The following is an 11,216-nucleotide window of genomic DNA, read 5'->3' as shown; positions in this document are numbered from 1 at the left end:
TTAATTACACACATAGCTAGTGAACTAGTTAACTCAGTGGTTTTTGTACCACAGCGGTCTTTTCTCTGTCAGCCACAAGTCGGTTAGGTCGGAAGGTTACAGTAGCTGGTACAGTATTAAATACATAGCTTTTACTGCACTCTGCTAGGGGCCGGTCGGTGATGATAAAATATTGCATTTTGTGAAAGAATCTGGAAAACAAAACACATCCACAAGATACGTTTGTTATGAATGAGTAGCTACACATAAAAGCAGTTAGAACATTCAAGCTCAAATGCACTTTTGTGCCCCCATCACTGTTTTGAATACTGCTGTTCATGTCATCCTTCACTCTTTCCAGGGACAGCCAGACAAGAAAGATCCAGGAAAACATCACCAATGTGGAGAAACACTTTGGACAGATGTGCCAAATGTTTGCTGCCTATGTCCGTAAAACAGCCAGGCTACGAGACAAGTCAGACGTCCTGGTTCGCGAAATCAGCCTGTATGCAGACACAGAAACGCCACACCTGAAGAGGGGTATGAAACAGTTTGCTGACCACCTGGCCAAGATCCAAGATTACCGTCAAGCTGAGGTAAAACTTAAATACTTTATGTCCTGCATCATCTCATATTCAAATCCAGAGTATATATCTGTTGAATATGAACCTAACATCAGCCAAACAGCTGGCGACTCCCACCCTCCGTGGGTCAACTCGCCTCAAAACCTCTTCCAGACTTTTCTCTGTCTTGGCTCCCAAATGGTGGAACGAGCTCCCCACCGACATCAGGACCTCAGACAGCCTGTACATCTTCCACCGCAGGCTGAAGACCTATCTCTTCCAACAATACCTCGGTTAAGCCATGGTCACCTAACACATATATATATTAAAAATTGCTCTTCTTCTTCTTCTTCTTTTCTATTCTTTTCTTCTTTAACATATAGCACTCCTGTAGCAATGACAGTTAGCTCTTAAAGTTATGTACTTACTTGATTCCTGTGGTCTATGTCTAGTACCATCAGGTTGAATGCACTTATTGTAAGTCGCTTTGGACAAAAGCGTCTGCTAAATGACATGTAATGTAATGTAATGTCATGTAACATGAAGTTATTTGGCTTACAGGTGGAAAGACTTGAAGCCAAAGTCATAGAGCCATTAAAAAGCTATGGAGCTGTAGTGAAACGTAAAAGGGTAAGTGTTGCTTTGAGCTACAGTCATGTTGACATCCAAGCATGATTGATAGGATTTTCAATGAGCAACTTGTAACATAATTATTTTACTGTAAATAGTTTAAGATATATTAACATTTGTGCAGTTTATTAGAGCTCTAGTGTTACTTTTCTATCTTTTGCTTGCTTGTTGAAAAATCACATATTAAACATAGTTATACAGAAACAGAGCAAATGCTGCTCCAGCTGGCAGTGACTTAAAATGTTAACAGTGTCTCAAAGATGAGGTAATTGTTTACCTTCCTGCCTTGGCCCCTCTCCATATAGCCTCCCTAACTTGTATTTCAGTTCCATTTAAATTGCTGCAGCCTTTTTGAATAACACATTTCTGCAATAAATGTTCTCTGGCTTACAGTGATGTAGCAATTGTGTCACTAATATGAAAACATATTTTATTTTGTGCGGGCAGTACATTTTACTTTATTTATTTTATTTATTTTTATCCCATTTTTAACTTATTTTATCTTATTGCATTTTACTGTTCTATTGTTTACTACATCTCTTTGTATTGTGTTACCTATCTATTGTTTGTGCAGCAATTTGGAAACCTTGTGTTTGCTAAAATTGTGCTATATAAATAAAGTGGATTGGATTGAAAACAGTGGCCTACGGGGCAGTTTGGGACACAGAGAATTTTAATGTCAGTGTTATTAACACTACATGGCCACATGAGGGCAGTGTTGATTTAATGATAACATCACACATATCAGCATTTCTTTGTGCCATCTGCAGTATATTTCCCTCTGCATCTTGTTTTAACCAGGATTAAAGGAAAAGTTTTTTGTTTGAAAAATACTGCCATAAGTTATGCATTTAGACCTGTTGCCCTTGTATTTTACAACCCCCCCCCCCTTAAAAAATACTTGCAAAAGAGTCTCTTTTCTGTCATGTTTTTGTTAGAAGAAAATAGTTTCACACTGCCACAATTTCAAAGTACGTGCCAAAACACACATGCCTTAGCTTGTTTAAAAGAAACATTCCCCTTTGAGATTGATTTTGATTGGTCATTTTTTATACAGGCAGAGTGAGCATGCAAAAATTTAATTAGATCTGGCTAAATTGAGTTATTTAATAATTAAAAAGTGAACTTGGCTTTATTTGATTTTCTCGATGATGAAACACTATATCATTCTTTAATAATTAATTTATTTTGTTTCCGAATAAAGAAAACAAAAAAACCTGCACAACAGGGTGCATTTGAGGTCTTGAACTGGAAACACTGAGCCACACCAAATGTTTGTTAGGTTATGTCTTGACACAAATTTAAAAATAATTGACTCTCATTGTTAATTCTCATAATGACTACTTTGTCCTTGTGTGTGCCTGTGCATCCATGCAGGAGGATCTGAAGACGACTCAGAGTGCCAGAGACAGAGAAGCCAAACAGATGGCTCAGCTTGAGAGGACGAGACAGAGAAACCCCTCAGACAGGCAGATCATTGTATCCTTGCTTTGTTTCTCTAATTCTCTAATATCAAACAGACAAGAGACTTTCAATGTAACAACAACCACCTGTACACTTTTTTTAGTGCAGGCAACATGTTGTGTACAGCTTAATACCTTGTTTGTAGTTAATTTTAAGTAACTTTGCAACAGGAAAATAAACTTGATTCATTTTGAATGTTTATCTTATCTGGTTTAAAAAGGTTTAACTTTACAGTATCTTCCCATCAGCTTGACGCAATAACAAGTTATACCCAGTGGCAGTGTGTAGATCAGGATTCTCTTGCAGAACTAGATTAAACACGATCAACTGGCTAATTTTTTTTTCCCCTTTTTCCTTGACCAAGATTTCAGTCTCAGGTGTGTCTCTGCATCTCATCTCTGGTGATGTATAACCACAAGGAAACACATTTCATAATGACTTTGAAATGGAAGTGTAACAATCCAGTATAAGTTGTGTTTTGACCGCAGTTTATAAATGCCTTTTCTAATGTAGTTACAAATGTTGTTTAATTACTCTAAATCAGAAATTAAACACATTATGGAAATAAAATGATTGTGGAAATGAGCATTGATTCTGCAAGGTCAGCTTAGACGAAAACACACATTGTGCCGTAATCACAACTTGTCTATCACAAGATAGCCCTGGCCTAAGCATACCGTGCTCTGTCCATTTTCCTCAAAAATTTGATCATACTTTATAAAATGAGCATTATGCTGTCTTGAAGAATACTTGAAACAAAGCAATTGAGACCATCAGCTCATTAGGAAAATGTTTACTGAGGTAATTAAACAAGGAAAAGGTAGAGAGCCAATACAAGAGATGCAGGTTTAAGGCACTTCTGCTTAGGCTACAACTGTGAGCATTGCAGAAGCTAATGCTTTGCCTTCCTGTTTAAAGAGCACATTAGCATGGCAACATCTAAAGGGCTCTTGCAGATAGGTGGTGCATGTGGGATTGGGACTGCAGGTCTGAAACTTATGGTACTGCAGCTTTGCTGTTGGATCATAATGGCCCAACTATCATGTAGTCATTCTGTAACTGAGAATGAGTACAAGATACGAAACTGAAACAAACTGAAAATCACCAAGCATAAAGGGATACTGTTCAGTTTGGGTGTTTATGCAGTGATTGTCTGAAAAACTCTAGCCGTAACCTCTCCTGTTGGTCTGGTACATTGTATATTTCCTCCCATCAGGCTGAAAGTGAGCTCCAGAGAGCCACCATGGATGCCACACGGACCACCAAGCAGCTGGAGGAGACCATAGACGAGTTTGAGAAGCAGAAGATTCGGGACATCAAGGTCTGAGCTTTCTATCAAACCCAAATTAACAACTACAATTTCAGTGCTTGTAATATATACAGACTGTCTGTTGAAGCAGTGGGTGGCAGTGAAGTGAAACCAGACAGTGGTAATATGGAGCGTCTTTTTTTTTTTTTTTTTACACCTGCCCACACCTCTTAATCCTCCTTCAGTCGTTTGAAACTATTTTGGTTTGATCATTTCAGAACTCTTTTTAATGTCTTGTGGCCACCAGGTAGTCATTCAAGTAGTTTCAAAGCCTACTCGGTACTGAATTATTATCCGTTTATTCCCTCGTAGAAAATCTTTGGCGAGTTTGTGACAGTGGAGATGTCTTTCCATGCCAAAGCCTTGGAGGTGTACACTCTGGCCTTCCAGAGTATTCAAAGTGTTGATGAGGAGGAGGACCTGGAGGTAGGCTGATGCTCTGCTTAAGGTTAACCAAGGTGCAGTCATTCTAATAAGCCTGCTAGTGTGTTTGCATATAGTAAATGTCTGAAAATGTAAATGTAGGTGTAATTATTGACTCTCTCCAAACTCCAAACTTTCCCTTTAAATGTGACTGTGTACTCGGGCTGAGAGCTGATGAGTCTTTATGTACCCCTTCTGCTGTGAACCGGATTAGCCTCGCAGCTCTATTTAACAAGTCCAGGCTATCATGACCTTAAGCACCCTTTACTCATCGACTCATTGCTCATGTATACTCTTTAGTCCACACCCTTGACTCGTGGTAACTTTGAAGTAACCTGAGGTGATCTCTTCACAATCCAGAGTCATCCTAGCTACTTTCTTCTGTTTACAGTTTGGTATGAGTCGTTTTTCTATTACTATTTTAAGAGACAAAGCCAGTAGTGAGAAAACAAAGGATCAATGTTATTCAGTGAGTGAGGTTCCTCCTGCAGATGCCCTTGTGCTATTTTCCTCCACCCCTTGCCATCTCATCTGTGTGTTTTTGCACTGAATCATCTGCCTTCCATTCATAGTGAAGCGAAACTCCTCACCCAGACAAGGCTGTTTTTCAATGACTCATAGCACAAAGCATGGGAGATTGAATCATCTGAAAAAAGCACAATGACAGGCATGAAGATAATCCTGATCAAGAGTGCTTGTGGAATTTATTTTGGTTTAAATGGCAGTTTGCTGTGTTATCAGAGGCACACATAGCTGAGCTGCTTTGTTTGTGTGACCAAAGGAAGATTACCGTTTGTTGATTGGCTGAAAATTCCAGATCATAAAGTATTTAAATTATATGTTTTTGCTCCGGAGACTTTACATTTCATGGAACTGTTATATAAAATACTCCCAGTATTGTGTTAAGTCCCTTAATGTGCACTGATTTTGTGTACACCACAGCTACTTTACAGTCATTTTTAAAATTCTCTTGCATTATTTTCAGTGCACACAGGAAGATTACCAATGGGTGTGTGTAGGCATTGCTTCCATTCTCCTGTTTCTCTTTGGAAAAATATAGCGCCTACTGTCTTTGGCAGGTGTTCAGGAGTTCGCTGCACCCCCCTGACTACCAGTCACGCTTAGACATAGTCCGAGCTAATTCCAAAACCTCCCTCGATCGGACCGGGTCTTTCCTGGGTACATCAGGGACCTTACAGGTAAGATACAGACAGTGCATAGACGCTCCAATACAAAAAATTCCCCAGAACATCCCTGTGTGACAAAGTTTCTGTTATGGCATTGCTTTCTAATCTTGAAAAGTTGCATAAGTTTCAATCTGGTGATGAAATAGAAAAAATCCCTTCTTCCTTTTTTCTAACCCAGTAGTCTTCCTCATACCAGTCGAGGTTGGTGCTCGATATCTCTGAGTCTTATCAGCTGCGCAGAATCACCCGTCATTTATTTTGAATCCCCACACATGTCATTGCATGTCAGTAACTTCATGCATTCCCTGCCACATTCACAGTTTTCCTCGCATCTTGGCAGTGCCACTGACACTAACTTCTGCATTTTTAGGGCTGTCTGAGAACTAGGCTTCACTTTCTCACCAAAACATGATCATCATTTGGTTGCTTCTTTCTGCTGTCCTCTTTTGGTCTCAGAGGGTGTGTTCAGGAGTTGTATTTTGTATCTAGAGATGTCCAGATTGTAGCTTGCAGGTCACAGTCTGCACGTCATCACAATGTTTCCCAAATACATCTTGCACAACAACTTGAGTTCATACTTTGCTCTATAATTGGGTTTGATTTTATCTGTGGGAATCTGCGCTAAACAAAAGACACAGTTGCAATGAGGTATACACAGTAAAGCTAGAGAAGTGGATTTTAGAACCTGTTTGCATGCTAGATAAAACTTCAGAGAAAAACTGCTTCTGGTTATATAAATGTAATTTAATAATAAATTATCTATAGCAAATTACCTTAGTCATTAAAAAAAGTGAAATTTATTAGAGAAAGAAAATTTAATAAAAATAAATAATTATTTCCAAAATAGCTTTATTCAAATCTGAGATTTTGGGATGTTATAAAATATGATGACAGACATACAAAACTTTATTGAAAATCCTCAACATTGGGTTCAGGGCGAAGTTTGACAAATGTAACCTGAGGATTTGGAATTTGATGTACTTGGGGTGTGTTCACACCTGTAAGTGAAAGAGAGAAACATTCCGGAGGAAACAGATTCCGCGGAAGCTTCTATTGTGCTTAATGACTACCTGCTACGTGTTTTAGTTGCATAGTAACTATTTATGTGTTGTCACAGCAACAAAGAGCTTCCAGTCAAAGAAGAGAGGAGGAGGAAGAGGACGACGAAGAGGATGAAGATGAATCTGAAGAGGAGGATGACGAGGATGAAGAGGAGGACACAGATGATGAGCATTAATTTTTTTTTCTAGCGTGTTTGGATTTTAAAAAGGTGTTTTACTGTCAAGTGTCATTGCCAAAATCACCTGCCTGGTGGTCTGAGCAGCAGTATTGTAGTGCAGGTGTGTTGTAGTCGTATGGTGCTTTGTAATAGAACATGTTGTTCTTTACTAACATTTGTCTTTAAATTCCAGTTATTGTTTTATATATTTTTATATAACGTGCCGAAATGTACATCGCTTATTCAGTTGTACTGAAACTCCCAGTACATTTTATCGCAACATGTCATTCATCTTTATGAATTAAAAATTTTCACATTTTGCGTTGTTCCAGTGAGTTGCCTTTCTGTAATAGGTACCCTCAGTCACTTTGCATAAAAATGGCAGCAGCGTGGTTGATTGTTATTTTAGAATTTGTTCAGAGTGTGAATCAGCCTAAGTGACAGTAGTTACGTGACGACTGCAGTTTAAAGTGACTCATCTCCTCCGCAGACATGCAAAAGTTGTACAAATGAAGCTGGGGACATTTTGCACTACCACTCTGTCTGTGTTTATCAGGGATATATATGTATGTGTGTGTGTGGTAAAGTGTGTGTTGTCTGCCACAGCGGAGGCTGCTGCCACTGTGTCGGCTGATGGCTCCTATGTCTGTTGTGCATGAGTCACTCAACACATTTATCATTCCTCATCTGCCTGTGTCATGATGAATACTTTGCTGCACTGGGACTCGTACACATCAACATATTGCAGGTTTGTGTCATTATATGTTTGACAAAGAAACAATATATGCATGCACAAACTGAATTCTTGAAGCAACATAGCTTTCAACAAATATGAGGGCGACCAAAACCTCCCTTACAGCAACACTGATTATCTCGGTGACTGCGTGAGATAAAAGCTGCGTAGGTGGTGTGTCATCAGCCTGCTGCACAACAGCACCTTAATGCATATAAAGGTTAATGTGTATGCAAACACCGTGACACTGACACGTACCAGTTTTTACTTTGGTGTACTGTGGATCTGACTGGCCTGTGTTGCAATGAGTCACCACCTATAAAGTGTGTGTTTGTGTGAGTCAGGGAGCATTTCCAATCGCGGATAAACCTAAAGGCTCCACTCCCTGATCATAGAATAAAAGAACGGACGGAGAGAGAGACAAAGGTTTGAAAAGAGAGAAAGCATCATGGGATGCAAGAGATGAAACAAAGACAAATTTTCATGTTAGCTAAGAGTCAAAGGTATAAAAAGGAGGCAAGAGTTTGTTATGAGTCATTGACTATAAAAAATAAATTTAAAAAAATGCTGAGAAACAAACAAGGGTACCCACACAGAACCAGATGTGAAGAGAAAGGAGGAGCGTGTAGAGGGGGAGAGGGACAGTTGAGAGAGGTCAGTAATAACCCCAGGTCCTTATCGCTCTGACTCACTGCCCCTCAGCGTCACGCCACTCCCATCAAATCCAACACCCACGGCAAACGTCAACCACTGCACCACCTCTTGCAGCTGCTTTCATATGCACTACCTTTTCCCTTGAGCTTTATACCACTGATCTTACATTGCTAGAAGCTTTCTTGTGTGTTTTTCTCTAAACATTGGACTAAATTACTAGTTTCTTCAAAGCAGATTTCTTCCACAACTACCAACAAATGCAACTATTTGCAACTGGAATCCTCCACAGTAAAAATAACAAGCAAACAAATTAAGATTATTTCTTCCTGGGATCGATAAACCTTTCCTTTGAAAGGCTGTGGCACAGTTACTGAGGTTGTTAACCACCAGAGGGCGACGTTTGAAGCTTTTCCTACCTGGGCTCTTTTATTTGGGAAACTGTGATATGGAGACATTGTGTTCTTTTCAACCTGTAGGTAGCTGCAGTGAATGTGTGTGTGTGTGTGTGTGTGTGTGTGTGTGTCACCTGTTATCAGTTACCTCTTTGCAAAGGCAGCTTGATTGCATTTTGAGAGCCACAAAAGTGAGCTTTGAACCGAGAGACAAAAACATCCGGTTGTGTCGCTTAAGCATTTACAACTTGACTGAATCATTTTTGGCCTCCACCCTCATGAGAGTGCAGGTTTTTTTTTTGCAAACAGTAAAAAATGTAAACTGACAGAGCCTGGGTTGATAACACCAGTGCAGTGTGGGTTGCTCAGTCCTTTTGATCCATATCAAAACCATATCAGTGCTACTAGGAGCCAATGTTTTGATTCAGCTTTTGCCAGGTTTGCTCTGTGAAACAGGTGGGGGATCAATATTCAGACTCAGAATCTGACACAGATATGAAGACATGTCTTGACGTGACATTCCATGTACACACCTTCCCATGTTTTCCTCCACCTGCAAAGTCTCCTGTGAGAATGTATAAAGGGATGATTCATAGGTCAAAACTAATGGAGTCAGTATGTGTGGTGCAGAATCCTATCATTGGCTCTCCTATAGATCTGGAGGTAAGGATTCCCTCCTCTCCCCTTCTGACTCATCTGCAGTCATTCCCAATGAGAAGCATCTGTGTGTGTGTGTGTGTGTGTGTGTGTGTGTGTGTGTGTGTCTCAATGAAGAAGAGAAAGCATAAAAGTGAGTGTGTTGCTTGTACATGCGTTAATTCCTAAACCATACATGTGCAGGCGTATGTGGCCAAAGGAAGTATCATGTGTGAATGTATATATAAGTAGTATACAGTATATGTTGATGTTAATATACGTGCCACAGAGTCCTGCTGTTTGGAATATTAAATACAGTGCCGTGCTGGCGGCTGTTATAAAATCGAGAGGCAGCATAGCCGGAGTGTGACTCACACACTGACTCACTGACAGCGCTGCCATGGCGTGTGTATGTTTCTGTGCATGTGTGTGTGTCTCACACTCTGTGGTTCCTCTGGCAGACTCGCTGTGTGTTGCTGGTGTTCTAAGAACTCTGAACCATGCCACAATCCCTGGATTTCACACCAGCAAACAAGGTTACATATGCGTGTGTGCGAATGTGTGCGTCTTCCTTCCTATAACAACATATGTGTCGTGCATGTGCAATGGTCAGGCAAAAGAGCTGCACACTGCACTGATAGCTACCAGCAAATTCAATTTCACTGAGCAACATTTAAAACTCTGTGAGGACGTCGTCAAATAAATCATCACCAAGCAGAACAAACAATATATATACAGAGACATGCGCAATTATCACTTATGTGGTTGGAATATTGACTGGACCAATGTCTGATACTCCGGTATAGGGCACCAAACATGCTTCTACGGGAACAGCAAAAGTAATGAAAGTAAAAAAAGAAACACACCACCCCAAAGCCACAGACTGCATGAACTGTGAATGAGGCTTAACAATCAGTTACATTTCTCCATAATCCCATGCCACACCTTTAAATGCCTCACATGAATCTATGGAAGCACTGAGAGGCAAGTTAGAGGGAAAAAATTCTGGTGATCCATTATATAAGTCTGACATAAATTGTTTTCTCTCATGTGTTTATGACTGAAGAACAAGTGGAAAGTAAAGGTTAATCTTTCAAAGTTGCTTTTTTTTCCATCTGTTTTTATAGTTACTGTTTTTCAATCTGTCAAAACAGATGAACATTTTTTTTAAAGCATGTGATGGTTTCTCAGGATCAAGTGTTTGTTATTGCAATACTTTCATGTTTTTTACGAGGTCAGTTTTAATTTCTCCATGCACTCTAAACACAGAATGTGATGTCTGTAATGCGTTTCAATGTACATATTTACCTTGTAGAACTTTTTTCCTCACACGTTTCACAGACAAAAATAAATGAATAAAGAAAAATAAAGATCTTAGAAAGATTATCCTGACAAAAAAATGCTTTTCACCTGTAATTCAGTCATAAACAGAGGAGAGAAAACCATTTTTCAGACTTAGAAAATTGATTGTTTTTTTACTTGCCTCTCAGGGCCTCCATATAAATCAGATGTATAGCAATTATCATAGAAACTACTACGTATAAAAATAGTTCATAGAAGAAAAAAACAACATAAGAAAATAATGATAATATATTATTCCAATTCAAACTAGCAACAGGCCACATTTTGTAAAGTATTAACAAAAGGGGGGGGGGGGGGGGGGGGGGGTATATCAACAGACATTAACTCCTGGGACAGAAAATCTAAATATATTCATATTAAAATCTGTAAAAGAGGAATAACATCCATTAATCATACTTACAAAAAATGTTTGATCTAAGGATAAACATTTACAAAGAAGCCTCAAGATCAAAATCTAAGTGTAAACCCTGAGCCGATAGGGATTTCAGTGTAAAGATTTAAAAAAAAAAAAAAAAAACTCCAGAAGTGCTGTATGTGTGTTTCCAGTCACGTGTTTGCTATTACCAGAAGTAGGGAGACCTCGAGCTGCTCGGAATGTCTTGCCAACATGTATACGGTACCCGCTCATCCTCCCAGTTCCCTGATTTACGCACCAACATGAAAGA

General features: G+C 39.4%; 1 protein-coding gene across 1 annotated transcript; it reads left to right on the top strand.

The window, feature by feature from the left end:
- The first annotated feature begins 317 nt into the window (after positions 1-317).
- cibar1 (CBY1 interacting BAR domain containing 1) lies at positions 318-7,093 on the top strand. The gene is made up of 8 exons (XM_059349171.1): positions 318-575; positions 1,104-1,172; positions 2,550-2,651; positions 3,008-3,013; positions 3,853-3,957; positions 4,258-4,371; positions 5,448-5,567; positions 6,673-7,093. The coding sequence occupies exons 1-8, from the start codon at positions 318-320 to the stop codon at positions 6,790-6,792; spliced, it is 894 nt and encodes a 297-aa protein (XP_059205154.1). The 3' UTR covers positions 6,793-7,093.
- The last annotated feature ends 4,123 nt before the right edge of the window (positions 7,094-11,216 follow it).

The sequence above is a fragment of the Centropristis striata genome, chromosome 14, assembly GCF_030273125.1.
Source record: "Centropristis striata isolate RG_2023a ecotype Rhode Island chromosome 14, C.striata_1.0, whole genome shotgun sequence".
Classification (NCBI taxonomy): domain Eukaryota; kingdom Metazoa; phylum Chordata; class Actinopteri; order Perciformes; family Serranidae; genus Centropristis; species Centropristis striata.
This window is presented reverse-complemented; position numbering and strand designations above follow the sequence as displayed.